Here is an 18627-nt window from a genome sequence, read left to right on the forward strand (position 1 = left end):
TACATTCGTATTGCCATAATTTTCGTTTAATGCATATATATTACATTTTTAAAATTATAATCTGTTATATAATGATTAACTGATATACAATTGTTTGATAAAGTCTACATTTAAATAAGAACTTTCTCGCCTTTCACTAAGAAGTCATGGTCCATTAATAGAAAGTAATTTGCAGATATATCAACGCCCCTTAGAATGCAATAACAACGGTGTAAAGTGAATTCACTGTGCGTAACTTACGATTTTATCCATATCTAATTCACTTTAGTATCCAATACGAGTATCGTGTCTACATTTTGTCTTGAACGAGTATAGAAATAGGTACAACGATCCTCTGACAATGAGCAATGGTGTCACTCATAATCACCTTGCATGAACGTGAGTGGCATCGTACATCGATATTCGCAGAAAAATAAGATTGATGTCAAATCAATTATAAATTACGTTTTCATACTGATACTCATTATTTTAATTGTGACAACAATTGATCACAAAATACATACAATTGCGACTAGAATATATTATTTTTATATTAAAGAACACTATATGATGTTGGTTTTTTAGCAAATCGAGAATTTTCATAAGAATATCTCTGCTTTATTTAAGCGTTTTTTTTATTATTTCAACATTTGTCGCAATTCAGAAAAATTTATTTAATTTTTTACGATAGCGAGAAATAATTATTCGACGCTTGTATATAAAAATATAGTCTGGAATTTTTGCATGGGGAATCCTGAACATTTAATACCAAAATCAAGACTATAAAATAGACATTGGTAAAATACGAGCCTATTTGCATACAAAGAAGCGATACTTTATTATTCTAGTCACCCGCGGCAAATATGGACATGTACGAAAGTTTAGTCGGGTTATATGCAATCATGAAAAAATCAGACTGACCAGTATCGACTGACATTGATTTATTGCCAAAAATTTCATAGCTAATATATTTTCGCTATAAATATAATTAAATAAATGTATATACATATAATTAAATAAATATATATACATATAATTTAATAATATATATACATATAATTAAATGATACGTATAATAAAAAAAAAGATATGGGTTCTATTATTCGACTATTGTGGCTTCTATTGCTTCATTCAATGCCGTATTTTTCACATTGAGCAAACCAAATCGAATCGATTTGCTCGATCGCCGACGACTATTTGCTGTCAATGCCGCATCTAATACGATTAATCTTTTCACGCGACCAAATTTGTAGAGACGTGCGAGATCGCGCTTCTCTCGGTAATCAATTATAGTTCCTTTTACAATTCTTTCGCGACGTCATCATTATATTCTCGACTGTGACGGCATCGTTCAAATCATGCAAGTCGTCACTGTGACGTCTTTTCTGATGCATCTATGCGGTCGCACATCCTCCTGAATGATGAAAAGATATTTTTAAGATATCATTCATTTTACACGTTCATTTACATGTCTGTTTTTTTCCCACGAACGTTTTGATTCAGCGAGCAAAGTCGTTCGCGAGAGAGAGACTCGTGATGAAAGGAGATCACACTTCGAAGAAAAATCGCCACTACGATCGTCGGAAATTTTGCGTAAACGACGGCGCGTTTATTTCGAACTCTGTCTGACCGCGCGTGACTCATCGAAAGAAGAGATCTGTGACATTATCAAGGTCGACATACGTCGTCTTTCGTCTTACAAAATTTTTAAGCGCGTTTTGTAAAACGTCCGGGCGCAATCTTTTTTGCATTCTCAGGGGTCGAGAGAAATATATATTAATATCTCGGAGAGATTGATCGCGAGTTGTCCTACTTGGAAGAAAAAGATGACCCTAAAAGAATATATCGCGTGTTAAAATGAGATCGTCCCGGGTTACGATCGCAATCATTTATTTCCTTAATGTACTTTGTCATTATATTTTAATCATCTGTTGCAAAATAATCTGTATTAAGAAATATTTTAGAAAATAATTAATTATTAAATTTATATATATTTAGCATTTTTACAATGTTAATTGCTTGACAGACGTGATATTTTTATCATCTTGAATATTATTATTGATGATTGCTATTAGTTGACCTATATTCGAATTTAGAACTTTCTGAACTAACGTCGATATTAAACGAGACATTTAAATCAGGGCATTGGTCAAAAGGAGTAATCTTTTTCCACTCAATCGTGAAATCAAAGAGATGTTATCCATGTTAATTTGTTCAATATGGTTCGCTGAATATGATTTTGAGGCTTAGTGACACTTCACGGTTACATGGCTATAGGGGATCTATGCATATAAAGTGAACAATTTTATTAAAGTCGGGAGTTATTAGTTTTTATTAAAAGTGTACACGAGAGACACGAGCATAAACTTTAAAAGGGTATAGATATAATCTCCCTATTGTTTCAGTCAACCTTAGTTTCGTGCTTATTAATACGCGCGATTGACGGGAACAATTTCGCTGATGTGTAATCTCGTCGAATTAACTTCACCTTCTAACGCGCCATTGTATTTAATATGATTTATATCGACCTTTTGCTCTTAAATTTTAGACTAGAAGCGGGTATGCGCTTGGAAAGTGTAAATGGAAATCGCGAGAGAGAAAATCACTCGAAAGATTTCCTCCCAAGTGCTTCCTGGGAATCGGGTTGAGATATGACACTTCAAGATCATAGTGAAATCGTAACTTTCAATGTCTTCACTTCCCACACCGTCGCGCTTTGACGCGATCATTATTTCTAATAAGCGTTAACACGCTATTAATTTAATTTCAGTATTTAACTTTGATGGCAAAACTTGAGCTGCATAATATGTATGTCGCACACACATATCCGATTTGAATCAATTGTGCATGGTTGTGCGAAACGCATGACATATATAAATATACATATATACGACGAATCGTTATACAACTAAACGTTATACAACTAAAATTATATATCAGATGAATAGCATAACGCTTGACGATTTTTCTACTTTCTGTTCTTTTCGCTCTTTACAACTATACAATTAAAGGAAATTTACACTTCTCTTTCCCTTTTGACTATTAAAATAATTGTAATGTTAATATTTTCTACGAATTATTAAATTTACCAAATCACAATTAGCAAACACAAATTCTTTTCCTCTCAAACTTGGTAAAATGTTATCGCTTGTGTGTCGTAAATTTATGCACTTTACTCGTTTCGGATACAACACTTGCAGTACGGTGTACGCTTTCAAACACAAGCGATCTGTATTTTTTTGCCGGACGTGTACGGCCTATTGTTCGTCATATCGTGCGCCTTTATTTTCCCGCGATTTTACACGAAAGTGAAAAGGCGTTTTCTCGCGCATCTTAACGAGCCCTCCTGGGAAGTGGGCCGAATTAGTTAATTTCAAGATCACGGCGAAAAGGTTGCTCCTTGTGACCGTGTGCCGTGCATTAAGGCCTTTAATCGAGGCTTTATGTCTCTGTGTTACTTATCTGGGACGTGGAAACTGTAAATTGAACATGCACTCTCTTCGCATTTGCTTTTATTCATCAAGATTTCAGGCAAGAAACGAGATCCGCGTGTTTTCACTTTTATCTAGCATCGCAATTAACGCTGCAAGCGACCATCTAATTTGTCAGTTTCATATCAGAATCGCGTTCAATATCAAGAGGTACATTTTACGTTTGATGCTAAATATGTTGCGACAATCAGCATTTCAAATGTATCGATAGAATTTCTTGTGGAAACAAATTATGTTAATGATGTCTAATTTTCCAATAATTATTATTACTATACACAGAGAGAATTTTCTCTTAGAATTTACTCTGAAAATCATGGTAATCGTGGGACAATATGGTGTGGAAAGAATTTGATGAAAATTTCTCTGATTAATATTTATATATCACAATAAACATAATAATATCTACACGTTAAAATATAAAACATGTTGGAGTAATTTTACCATGCAGTTTAGTAAAATTAATCAAACATGTTTTATATTTTACTGTGATAGATATTATTATTTTTATTGTAATAAATATTAATCAGAGAAATTCTCATAAAATTCTTTCCATATACCAAATTGTCCCATGATTACCATAATTTTCAGGGTAAATTCTAAGAGAAAATTTTCTCCGTGTAGTAATTAATTAAATTATTTTTCGATTAGTTTATTTCTGACTTTCTAATGGAATTATTTGAAGATAATCGACTAAAAATGAAAACTATGAAAATCGAATTATGTGTCTTTTAACGAATAATTACATCTTAATACCTTGAATTATTACGACATTTCGATGTAGACAATGACGAGTAATTAAATCGCGGTTAATTATATATGATCTCAGTAATAATCTGATGGTTCGTTGATTAGCAGTTGTAAAAACTATTGACTTATTTAGTCGTCCAGCTATATATCATTCTATTATTGTCTTATTGATGATTAAAATATAACGACGATTGCCATTTGCAACTCGCGATGAGGTCATATCTGTCTTTTATGCATTACTTGGACGATTAGCGTCCAATTAAACGCGAAACGTGTTTAAGGAAATTCAGAATTCTTGGTAATCATAATAAGATCGAGGAATGATGCAATCTCTGCTAATTCATCGTTAGCACAACTTACTATGACGTGTGTCTCTATAGTCGCAGTTACACTCATGTAGTAGAATATCTAGGATATTATGCATAATCGTATTATGCGTATAAGCTGTAATAATCGCGAAGAAAATATTACGCACGCAGCGCGACACGTGCATCTGTTCTGTGACATGATTTTGATTGATTGAGCACAAAGTCGGCGATTATCGGACATCACGTTTTCGATGGGAAATAGAAATGCAATTCGATTATTAAGCATTTTTTAAATTAGCATCAGCTCGTGTGCTATTTCTTATCTCGAAAATAGCGACGGATGCCATTAATACGTATGTAGGACAATCCTTAAATTTTGTAACTTTTTCATACATCCAATCGATTTATCGAAAAGTTTCATCCTTGTATTGTCATGCTGCATGTGTGTACAGTATAATAATAATAACTGACTTTATTTTAAAAATAAAGTGCAAAATTTCTCAAATATAAAAATATCACGTTCTTAGAGAGAAACTTTCATTTGATTTCTTTTCTTCAATCTTTTTAAATATATTTTAGACTGATATATAAATAAAAATATTAATTAATAAATTTTATTTTTCTCTAAATCGTATTAAGAAGATATTATAGATATCCGACTAATATTCCTTATAAGAAGAAGCACCTTGCAGAAATTTCGTATTGCGAATTTCGTGCAGAAATTCTGAAATTGCACGCTCATCGTCGCTTAGCACCATAACTTTCCTCTATGGTCGATTTTCCCTTTCGCTCGTGGAATTAGAAATTTGAGTTAAACATGACCCGCTTTGTGTTCCGCTATTCATTACGAATTCCAGCGGCGCGTTGCCAGTATTTTTACACGTGCAATGACCTTCTATAGGGAGAAGAGCATACACAGGGAAAGTGTCATCGTCGTCGACACGCTGCACGCCGTTGTCACGTTCGTCGCTTTCCCCGTGATTTCCTGCGGAATTGGTCCTATTCATTTAAGTAACTCTCATATTTTTTTCTCATAAAGTCGGAAATTTGCGCGCGTTGATGTACCTACCTGGAGAAGAATCATCTTCGAATTTGACGCGCGTTCCGGAGAAACTGCGATTCTTCATAGTCTTCGTTATCTCGCAACGGTGTCCTTAATCGTTACAGAAGTATATATATAGATTTTGTTCTGTAAATTTCTATGATAATCTGATTAACAGAAAGCCGTTACTAAGTTGGTCCAAAAATGTTAGTACAATATGTTCAACATATGTAATAATTTATACCGCGACGATTTACGGAACTTTACTTAGGAGAATTCATTTCGCGTAACGTTGCAAAAACTACAAGTTCCAGAAGAGAAGTCGTAGCGTTTACCGCAACGTGAGAAAAAAACTCCGTTACTGAGGAAAATTGATTCATCATCGATGTCCCGTTGCAGTTAGAGCAACAGTTAAAGAAGTTATTGTCATTTGCGGCGAATAAGTGTTGTGCTTACTATACAAGAAATGAAACAAGTCATTGTGTGAGATTTGCTAGCTGGTAGTGAGTCGAAGTCAAAATATCTCATAAATTTTGTTACATCGTCTTATTTTCGAGTGGACTTTTTTTTTCGACCTATTAATCACCATAATAATAGAATTGCTCGGTGAGAATCGTTTTCATAAAATAATAGACAAGCAAAGAGAAAGAAATGTTTTTTTTTATTTTATTTTTTTATTTTGATGAGCTTAGAATATATGATATAGAACAGATAAACGTATCTTCCAATAAATTTTGAAATTTTTAACTATAATACAAGGATTTATTCTTTTAGTTGTTCTGTTTTCCTGAAATATGTTTATGTGTTGTTTCATATTTGCAAGATGCAAATCATAACAGTTAATAGTTATTAAGTGAATCAAGAAAATCACAGAATTCAATTAATTAGTATATGCTTTAGATTTTAGATATTTTAAATTTTATTCATCTTAAATTTTTTATACGTTATTAAAAATTGGGTGATATTTTTTTCATGTATTTTATAATTTATCGTTCACCATTTTTTATGAAATATTATCTATAAAATCATTTTAGAATTCCAAATAAGGCAAAATTGAATTTTCTCCCCTTGTATCATCTGACGAATTATTCGCTGCCGGTAGTCATCGTGTCATTTCGTAATACTCATTTGGTCGGTGTTTTCGTTACTGACAAACAGGAAACAGAGCGCGTGTATAACGCCGAGGTAACACTTTGAAGAAAATGTACACCACGTTCGCATTTACAGTTTTGATATTCGTATCGCGTAATCAGACTGGCGGACATTAATATTCCAGCCGCACTTTTTCGTTCTCTACGAATCTTTCCGGCAAAATATCGTAAACTAAGAAAAACGTTATGTAGTCTGTTGAATGAAATATGAATTGTACTTAAAATGATTTGATCCCGACACCCGGAAATATACTTTATGCAGATATTAATCTAGTCTACTTTACAAGTACAACATGAAGCGGCGTTTCAACAATTTGCAATTCTCTTCTCAGTCTCGTCGAGTCACCGCGATATTCTCGACAATCGTAAAATAAAATTTTTGGCACATGTCCGAGAGGCAAACGGGAGTTTCTTCGGATTGTTCCCGGATCTATAAAGATGAAATCAATCCCGGAATAAACCGACGCGAATAAAATACAAAAAAAATCGAAAAAATGTCGCGAATGAATTTTAAAAAGGCGGCTCGTCCTGTGACCGGGGACCCGTTGTTACTTTGCGAGAATCCGGATTCCTCGTTCACGCGGCGTCTTTGATGCCGTAATCGCCAAAAGGCGAAAAACCTATATACGAATACTTTTCGTTTCGGGGCCTGGCTCGCGCACTCCTCCGTCATGGGAAGTTAGCATTCCGGTGCAGAGTAAGCGCGTTGTAAGACGATGTAAGGCCTTTCCAAGTCATCGATACATGCAGAAAGAGAGACGAGGAGTGTAACGAGCACGTACTCTGGCAAAGTGTTGCGGGCACACGGTCCCTTTCTTATTTCTCCGACCACGCCTAGCCCGTTTGCCCCGTGCAACATTTGCGCGCACCCTTCACTCCAACTTGTACACACATACACACACTTAAGCTTAGGCGGGGAACGTGGGCGAGAGAGTGAGAGAGAGAGAAAGACTTTGGCATATCGATGTGTAACTCGACCGCCGATGGTATCGCAAAAGGAGCTGATTTTACCCGCACTCGATTTCAACCTGAGAGAGACTCCCCGCATCGGGCGAAGGCAACAATTTCAGCCTTTTGCCCGGGTAGCTATAAGATCGCGCGAGCGCGATAATACATATATATTGCGGAAAATGCAACGAAAGAGCTCTATCGCACACATTCGCCGGAATGTTATCATTAATACGTCTGCGCCTGTTCAACGGAGGTATGAATAGCAATTAGCAATTAGGCGGTTTCGCTAGCGCGCGACTTACGTAACGCGGCATCGCGTACCATGTTTAATGATGTTCCGGTATTCGGGCGAATTAAAAAAAAAAAAACCTTTTGTTCGCGGCAGGATGATGGTGTGTATGTTTATTCGTATCAAAAGTATAAAACGCATGCGATTCTTCTGTATGATTCCAAATTGCTAAAATTATAGGATTTTCCAGATGAATAAGCAACGTAGCTTTCCGAATCGTCTCTCTTTTTCTCTTGCTCGATTATTAGGTTTTCGCTCCATTTCCCCTTTTCACTGTCTCGCACGAATCATTAGAGCAACCGAGTAGTTTTCTCCGTGTAACGAATATCTTAACGTTGATTGCTGCTTCGAAAAAAAAAAAATATTTAGCGGAGATCGAAAGGTTTCAATTGTAAAAAATTATTATTATTAATGTAATTGCAGTCATTTTGATTCTATTTTGATAATTGCAAATAAATAAGAGCAATACATATAAACGTGAGAATAGCATTTTGGAGTATTGTATACAAATCATCTGGTTTTTATACGTTATTCTTTCATTAATATGCGCATCTTCTCGTAATTCTCGAATCAAATATCCCACATATTTTTTTCATACTCGAAACATCTTAGACAACATTTAAAATATTTAGGAGGTAGAAGTTATCTTTACTGAGATTTTGCATATGAAGCAAGATGCTTAGAACGCAACCACTGAATGAGTCACTGATTCTTATTTAAGCAAAGCTTCTTCGTGGAAACATTCGTGCGACAGTGTTATAAATAAATCAGCTTTTGTTTTTCATCAGGTCATCAATATTTAATTCTATCGTATATTTTTGCATTCTATTTTTAAATCGGCGAAGTGGCGCTATAAAAATGACAGGAGAATTATTTGGATATAATTATATTTCACGGCCAAAGTTGTTGATCGACAATCGACGATATTTCCACACTGTATCTTTTATGCACAGATAACTGACTATAATCTATATTTATTCGACGACTCACTGATCTCGACCCAGGATATTGCTACAACGATCTCCATTTATCATGCACAGGAAATATGGCGTCTATATATATATAGAATATAATACATGCGTACGCTTAATCACATTCGGAGATTTTCGAAAGAGTCGGTCAAACTTCCTCCGAAATCTATCCTTCTTCACTCTTGGACTGTGAAATGAATCTGTAACGTAACTCACAGAAGTAGAATCGAAATTGAAAAGAATTATTGTGAGTCACGTTTTCGACTGATTTGAAAACATGATCGAGTATCGACACGATAAATAGAGACAGTCGATAAACCGTATAGGTATACATTCGATACTGCTCGCGTGTCGTGTAGGCGTGTGTAAAGAAATTGTTCCTCGTACCATACCACACCTTCATCAATTAACGTTGCATCCGTCTTGAGAAAGATTAAAAAAATTACGACATCCTTGAATATATACCGCATTAAAATTTATGGGTCAATTTCTCTCGTGTGAGTTTTTTTTATTACAAACTAGATATCACTATTACTTTCTACTTTGTTCTTGCACGAATCGTCAGCGTAAATAAATGTGTGTCTCGGTAAAAGAAATTTATATCGAGACACATTTATTTTTATTAATATTCAAAAGCTCATTAGAGCAACTTTATATATAAAATAATTTTCCTTTTTCTGATGTTTTAATCTAGAATAAATTTTATAATAGATATTCCTATAAATACACTTCTTAAGAAACGAATTTGTCATCTTTAGAAGGAAGAAAAAGATATTTTAAATGCTATTTCTGTGGTTTTCTTAAGAAGATGCAAAGTTTTTCGAGAAATTAACAGAAAACGAACGAGTTTGATTGTCGAAGCAAGAGAATACACTCGTCTGTTGTTGGATTTTACGTAATCGGTATCATAAACGTGACTCGCTGCGCGGGTAATAATCGCTATAGCGATCGGACTCTTTGATGTAGTAAAAGAGCAAAGGCGGTCTTGTATTTTTAATGGCCTGATTGAATCGTAGCGACATTGGCGTGCGTAGCGTATCATCCTTGCGACTCATTAGGATGACGTAAGAAGCGTTAACGAGTTCGTGATCGATGGTTATTGGGAGAATCTAAGCGTTTCATCGAGCGAAACGCTGGTTCTAATACATAAATGTTCTTTTGCGCTTTAAAAACGGTCGTAACGGAAAATCATTTGCATTCCGTTTCAGTTATTCACCAGAGCCGAAAGAGCGATTATACTAATAGCTTCTTTCTTTGCGATTACAGCTATTTGTATTATTGCCGATTATTCTGACATTGTCCATATTATACGAAATATTCATATAACTGTATATAGATTGATTATGCTTTATTATACGGTATATAAAAAATTGTACGTCGCCAATTATCAGATTTTAAGAAAGTTTAATAGAACCGTTCACATTCGATAGAATAACAGCCGCGTAATATTTGCAGTGTAATTAATTGGTCGATGATTAGTTTTCCCGTTATGTGCGTTCTTTATATCGGTATCGGAAGAATGTAATTTATCAATGAAAGAGTGGAATTTTTGCGAGCAATCTTACCGTGAAGAAACTGAACGCGGAACTCTACATTATATATTGCTATGGTAATAAATCGGCGCGATTCATGTCGCGATGTTGCGAAAACGATTTCTTGGGTGCATTTGTTGAATTTCTGGTCGCCGATTCTCTCTCTCTATCTCTTGTTTTTTAAGAAACTTCCTCGATCAACGCCACGTAATATAACGTTCAATCCGCTTGTTAACCATACGTCCATACGTGAAACAATTCTTTAACTTTCGCTTGTTTCGATTGAATCCACAAATGTATCGAAAATTGATTAAAAAAACTGATAGAAATTAAATTATTTTATTCAATATATATAATTATATTTACACGTGTTCATATTTATTATTTTTTGATTCTCTATACAGTTTGATTTTATTATTTATCGATTACATTTTGTATATTCGTAAATTTTCTGTCACCTTGCAGTTTTACGTATCGAGCAAAATTAATAAGATTAATTATGTATACTTGTCAGCTACTTATCTCAATTTCGCTCGCTACATTTATCGCAGAAGCTTTTGTCACGTCTAAAATGCACGTCTTTCTAATTCAATGACGTCTAAGTAAGCGCGCCGCGAGAGGAAGGTCTTCTCCGCGAGATTAGCATGGGAAAGGACTCACTTTGCGAAATTGAAATGCGTCCGTGTTTCCTGCGTGTTCAATTAAAAGACAGAGCGTCGGCGGTGGATGTCATTTGCGCGCTTTTTCTTTGTGTTTGCTGTTCTAATCACCGCGTTTGAAGCGTGGCATTATTTTCCAGTGCGCTTGTCCTTGTCGCCCCCATCATTTCTGCAACCCTTACGTAACCACAATTGTTTTACGCTGTAAATCCGACTCTGAATTTGTTGCACGAAGCCAGTGCATCTTTTGTCTCGGCTCGCAAATCGTGTCTTTGTTGAAAAAAAAATTCCTACGACTCATCTCGCCCACGTGAGATGATAATAGCTACAGGCCAGAAAAATAGGCAATATCTTTACACGTGGTTTTCACATGGAGAACACTTCTGTTCGAATGCGCGACGATGAAAAACGTACGATTCACACGCTGCGAATATCCCGGATAGAATGAATTCAACAGGATCCATTCGTCATGGCGTGATGCGATATACGTTGCAACGCATTGAGAAGACTGCAACATATTACAAAATCACCCTGTGGGTGTCATATACATATAGAGAAATTACCGATTATTACATGCATAAATGAATTAAACATTTCCCAAGTTTTTCTCAGGGACTATTAGCATTATTCCTATTTAATAAAAAAAATTACGATTTTTTAAAAGTCATTATTTAATCTGGATGCTGTAATTTATAGACTGTTTGATTTTTGTATCCCATAAATTTCTCCATTCAAATATAAAAATTTAAACAAAAATTGTGGAAAAATCGAAAATATGCAATATTTTTGTTATCTCGATTATTTCTCTCGCTTTTAAATCGAATGAGCAATTATTAGCAGCGTAGTGTGAATATATTGTCTACGTAGATTGTCCCAACAATCGCGTAGGAGCACAAATCACTCGTGGGACATAACAGTACAAGCTAAGGTGCGGTTGCACATTGAAGGCGATCGAGGAAACGATTTAATTTTTCGTGCAACATTATACCGAAGGACCGTACAAAGGCGTACATTTGTGTCGCACATAAATCAGAAGCAATTTAACCGTAGGCTGGAAATGCATCTTGCTTTGGATCGTGCTTTCTAACGTGACTGAAATATTCGTGAAATTCGTTGCGTGTAAATTATCGAATGGGTCACATTTCGAGGAAACATTCCAGCATCTTAAAGGAATGCTGCAACGATTCCAGGAGCGCTAGGTCGAATCCAGTTTTGTGGATGATCGCGAGTCAATTTGCGGAAATCGACGTGACGATTGGATTTTCGTGACACTCGATTTTTATAATGGCAAGGCCGACGCATTTAATTTAATTGGGCACGCACGCGAGTTCATATAGGGATGCAATTTACATGAAAGGCTCGCACGCCTGTTGCTCCACATTCCTGAGCAGGCTCGTAACGCGTGCGCAAGGTCCCTATTTTTATTTTATCAAGGATGAAAAGTCCTTGCATACAAATGTCTATTTATTAATTAATTACGAAGGCGTTTGCCCCTGCATTAATCAGAATCTTATAGAGTGAACATTCATTAGAGGACATTAGTGTCTTGTGCTTTGATAAGTTTATATTACAAGCTCTATATGTTAAATCATTTATTGAAATGAGACAAGATGATAATATTATTACCATAAAGAAAGGTGTATATAATAATTACTACTATATCTATATTTTTTTCCTTATGATGTATTAATTACATAGGTGGGTAATATATAGTGATAACTAGCGATTTGAATGTCGCGCATAAATCACAATATGTATATCCAGCGCCGAAATAACGTGTAAATAATTATATAAGAGATCAGATGGAATCGCCTTTCAAGGAGTCGCGTGAATCCTCTCTGAGGTAACACCTACACCATTCGCGAATTTACGGAGCATGGCAACAGTTCTCTACCGCGTTCTAATAAAGCATTGACTAGCCCTTACATAATTGGAAAGCGCTCGGATTTTCGCGCCATAATACTGAATTAATACAGCGGTAATTAAAACGTTAATGCCCACTGAGCAAACTAAACGTTCACAGATTAGCGCAACAATCGAAACTTTTTGTCTCGCTTTCCTATGTAACGATCAATCAAGGCAATTGATGGATGAAAATATTAAAAAATATTTTTTTCATTTATTCTGAATTTTTTCTATCTTTACACATATTCTGAGAATTGTATATTATTTATTATTTTGCAATACTTAAAAATACTTTCACACGAATATTTTATAATAATGAGAAAAGAATGAAACTTGTGGCATATGTTATTTTTATTTATGTATTGCGCGAAAAAGAGTTTAAAATGATGTACAAAAACTCTCTGAGAAATGCAGGACAGTTCTGAGAAATCTCTTGTACTAATAAAGAGATTCAGATTTATCTTTTAAAGTTCAAGAAAAGTGACCCGAACTTATCCGCCTGTCTTGTCATTACGTTTTACCGCCGTCTTACTCAATTACTGGCAGAGAGCCGGGATGATCATTTCCCCGGTAATCGTTTTTCGCGAAACTCTTGGATATATTTACTTGGTTTTCGGCGAGCGATTACGTAGCTCCTTTGAGACACAGGGCTCCTTTCTACTTCTTCTTGTACCCACTTGTCCCACGGTATCTGTCGAGCGTGCACGTGACCAAGGAGCACGCGAGGCACGTGCACGCATGCCAGACTTACTAGAAGAATAATTGTCAATAAGACTGGCCACGAAGGATCGAAGGCGGGGAAAATGACTGCGAAACACTCATACGGGTCGGGCCGTATATATTTTCTCCACCGTATCGTGAAATATCCTACACAACCTTGGCGAGTACGTCAGCAAAAGCGAAGAGATTACGCTGATATTTAAAAGCGGCGGAAACTATGTATGTCGAAACTGATCTCCTCCGTTTTCTTGAAACGAGGGAAAATCTTGCATAACGACGACAAAAAATTCAAAAGGATACATATACGTACACAGAGAATTCCGCATTCGTACATTATTGAGTAAGCCACGTGTTGAATCATAAAAAGAAATCATTCTTAAATCTACAAGTTATTTTTATTTAAATTGTAAATTACGAGGTAGCTATACGGAACTATAACTTTCTGTTCCGTCGAGCGAATGAGCTTTTGAGCATTTTCGTCGATTACGCAGTTTTTTATACGTATCTGCGTACCAATTATTTTTATTAGAAATATAATGCTCTTTCTTCTTGCTGTGTTTTAGAAAACTTGGCGCCATCCGAATTGAAAAAGCTAAGAAACAAACAGAGGAAACAACGCAGAAAGGCCGAATTGGAACGGCAACAAGCTGCTCAAGCTCAGGAGAAAAGAGAACAACATAACAAATCTCGACAGCAGAATGACCCTGATCTCGAACAACCCACGCTAGACGAATTAATTCCGGAAAAGCTGGAAAGGGTTAATATATATTATAAACTTATGAATGATAGAATATCGTTTTTTTAAATCCAAGCGTCAGATCGACGTTATTAAGCGTTGACGTTAATATTTTTATGACAATTTATAAGTAAAAAAAAAAGGAAAATTTCTCTCTTAAAAAAAAAATTAGTGCAAGTTACTCCATATATATAATTTCGTAATTATTAACACATTAATCAAATTTATTTTTATATATATTTTTCAGATCGAAGATCCATTGGAACAAGCAATAAAGTTTCTGCAGCCCTTGCAGGAATTGGCGTCAAATCGAATAGAGACGCATCTTATGGCTTTCGAGATATATATTCGCAAAGGTACTTCATGAATATATTTAACAAGTGCATGCACACACAAGTCAAGTCATCATTGAAATAATTTTGCGAAATTGATGCTTGTTTGGTGTGCAAGATAGTAAATGTCTACTTCTCTTACAGGTCGCACTCTTCTCATGCTACGCTCGATAAAACGCGCTCATACACTGGATGCGAACAATCCAGATTTGCATGCGTGTTTGGTGCGTTTTCTGCTGCATACTAGCAAGACGCCGCTGGAAGGAGCGGTAGGCGAAGTGGTAAAACGTCAGACTATCGGGATCTTTTCCAGTACAAAGGCGGCTCAACTGAACACCGAGTTCTTGAAGAAGAGCAGGAATTCGCTGGCGCATCTGTTACAAGCCGCAAGGATGTTGTACGTCCTGGATCCATCCGCACAGACGAAAGCGCTATCCCTCGTGTCAAACATCGATGAGCTGGAAGGGGTGACGTTGCAGAACTGCACGAAGGTGTTCGAGGCATTACGTAACGGCGACTTCGGACACTGCGACGATACGATAGAGAATTTCATGACGAAATGTCATGTGCGATTTCCGTTCGCCACCGCGTTTCGACCGCCCGAGCCGAAAGCCAACAATCATCAAGAGAAAGAGAACTCGATTAAAAACTGATCCAGGCACGCGCTATTGCAGCGTCACTGAATCGCTAATCGTTAGTTAGGTGGAGTCAATGGAGAGCCGGTATGCGGAGCGTTCTAATCTGCGCTAGAGAAACTTAAAATCATATTTTAGGTGTGACAAAACGAAATGAGGCGAAATTGGCGAAGTAACCAATCGAGTAGAGCGTGTGTTATATCGAGAAACTGGTTCCTCGAGAGTATTTCGCACGTAGTGCGAACAAGTGCTAGGACAATGCTGGACAAACAATCTTAATAAATTACGATACGGCGAGAGGCGCGGACCCATCTATGATTTCAACATGGTCCAAAATGTTATGAGGATGAAAAAAAAGAGATGACGACTTAGCTAAATATTAGTTAACAATCGAAATCGATTAATTTGATTCACGTTCTACTTATTGTGGGCGGCAACGCTAAATGCGAAGAGAGGGCTGGAGATGAGGAGTGGGAGGAATGTAGTCGACAAAAGTGCGGATTGTTTTGTGTACAAGACGTGCAGTGTGTAAAATAACACGTGCGAGAGACTAATACATTGGTACAAAAAAAAAGACAAGACTTGTATACATACAATACGCGCGTTCTATGCGAATAATTTCTACTGAGGTTAAGGTGTACAATTTCCAGCGATGCCTACATAATACTCTACTATGTAGAGGCCGCAAAACGCTAGATGAGCACCGAGTACTGTACCGTGTAATGTCCGTCGCCGCATTTGGATGGATTCCGTTCCCACATCGTGTATTATTAACTTCTGGTTCGCCTCACCCACCATAAACATTTGAATTCGAATGAACAAAATGACCTAACGCTTTTCCTCCTAGATACATATTTTATTCCTGCGTTTTTTGCTCTCAGGGTAATAATCTACGTTTGGATTGGAGCCCTGATATTCCATCGAGAAGTCAATAAATAAGTAGTGTCCGTTTGCGAAAATCTCTGTGAAAGTTAATATAGAAACGATAAACTGCGTATTGTATACGCCAACTACCAAAGTATATCATAAATCGAAAAGTCGTTAGTGTGCTGATAACGATTATTATCATCGTTCATGTGTACATCGACGCGGATTGCGGAAATTTTAATGAACACTAAAGGTTTAAAGCCTATCGGTACAAGTCAAAGGATGTTATAATTACCTCGTTTAATTTTCGGAAATAATGTGCTATTTATAAGTTTTCAGTTTTTCCGTAAAAAAACATTTTCGATACGAAACGACCATAGGTACTACCAAGCTATTAATAATGTTTGTACATATTTCAAATACTATAAGTGTATATGTCTTATGACTTTCTTTCAATGAGCGACGAGTGAATTTGCCGCTGATGAATATTATCTGAATGTTAATCACCTATTCAAACATCATAATAATCATAAACATATAATAGGTATCTATGTTTTATTGTATTAGTTATATTTACTTCCTTATCTGTAAAGTATCTCATACCGACTATTATCGTAAAACGAGGAGTCCAGAATCGAGATGGAAAAATTTAATTGAAATAAGATCGGTTACATTGGCAATTTAGATTTATTTCTATATTAAACTTAATCATTGTGTACATATATATGTGTGTGTGTGTACACAATATTATTCTATCAAAAAGCGCAATTGGACATCATGACATGTATCCATACGTTGAAAATCTTTTTAATCTTTTTACATTTGTTTTATTTAAATATCTTTTCTAAAAATCGAGAGTATTGAACTCTTCAAGTGTTCTTTAAATAATAGTTAAATATTAGTTGCTCCAATCTGTACTGGAGGTTATTACCTCGATATAAGAACTTTTATCACGCGCATATAGACACAAACATCAAAATATAGAAAATAAATAGTGCTAATTGCGAATTATATTCGAATTTGTCAAGAGCTGAATCTAGATTTGCCTTTTAATCCCTAAACATAATATTGTACTACTATCTTGGGTTCTTTCTAGATCATACCTTCTTTCTTTCTCTCTCTTTCTCTTTCTTTCTCTCCTTCCCTCTCTTCCATCTCTATGAATATAATTGGATTCATCACACAGAATTTTTTTATTACAAATAATTTTTATTAAATAAATGACTCGTGCACTGTTTGCACGCATAAATATCTGACTTTATTATTAAAATGTATAATCAAATGTAAAATTTGCCATGTTATACTACTTAATGTCACAAAGTAGTCTACATATCTTTAGAATTTATTCAAATATTTTGTTTCATAAAAAGAATGATATAATCGCGTTCACAAATAATATATTATAGATAGTATATATTAGTATATATATATATATATATATATATATATATATATATACTAATATATAATATCATATATATATATACACATATAGTTTATTCCGATATCGAATGTATAGCAAAAATGAAAAAATACTGATATAAAACATAATATCAACATTTTAATAAACAATATTCTAAATATTATTCATTGATTTGACATCTATATACGATGCATAGTATTCTATGCTGTAATATATAATCTCAATTTTCTGTAATACGAAAGATACTTCTATGTGATGAATTCTCAGATTTCGTCATGTAATCATGCTCATTGTCTCTAACTTTCCTCACATTATATTCACTGAGGAAATAAGTGGAATAACATTTTAATTGAACGAATTCGAATGTATAGTATGTACATAAAACACATATTAACATACACGCATATACATATATATCAAATATCCTTATGTTTAACCGTTTCTTTTTATTATATTGCATCAGCATGAAAATATTATATCATGTAAAACTAATCTACCGTACTCTGCTTAATTCAAAGAGAAAATAAACATTGTTACATATTTCTTATTACATTATGCCATAAGAATATTGTGATTAATTACATTTGTACAGCAGATAAAATGCATAAACAGAGAGTTGTGTCATATATTTAATTCTATTTTATGAGAGAAGGTTCAGAATTGAATTCTATCAATTTCAATGAAATTTGTCAGGACTATAAAGTACATTTTGCCTGAGTATAATACTACTCTTATTCGCTCTATAATCCTACCAAATTTCTTCAAAATCGATGGAGTTCAATTCTGAATTTTTTTCATATTAGTCTTATTGCAATTGTTTCACTCTTTCTGTATATTGTTTTATTTATTTTCTGCATGCTCATCTTGTTATGGTTAAAAACGGGACTTA

At 35.1% G+C, this 18627-nt stretch overlaps 1 protein-coding gene across 1 annotated transcript in view; it reads left to right on the top strand.

Annotated features, from left to right (window-relative positions):
* Naa15-16 (N-alpha-acetyltransferase 15/16) overlaps positions 1-17651 on the top strand; it is a 35746-nt gene extending 18095 nt beyond the window's left edge. The window contains exons 9-11 of the mRNA XM_083037264.1: positions 14309-14502; positions 14729-14837; positions 14958-17651. Of these exons, the coding sequence (XP_082893390.1) occupies positions 14309-14502; positions 14729-14837; positions 14958-15466 (812 nt within the window). The 3' untranslated portion in view covers positions 15467-17651. The remainder of the gene's footprint in view (positions 1-14308; positions 14503-14728; positions 14838-14957) is intronic.
* The last annotated feature ends 976 nt before the right edge of the window (positions 17652-18627 follow it).

This window comes from Prenolepis imparis, unplaced genomic scaffold, assembly GCF_030444845.1.
Source record: "Prenolepis imparis isolate NDT839.2.m4 unplaced genomic scaffold, iyPreImpa1.0 SCAF_4, whole genome shotgun sequence".
NCBI classification, from domain to species: Eukaryota; Metazoa; Arthropoda; class Insecta; order Hymenoptera; family Formicidae; genus Prenolepis; species Prenolepis imparis.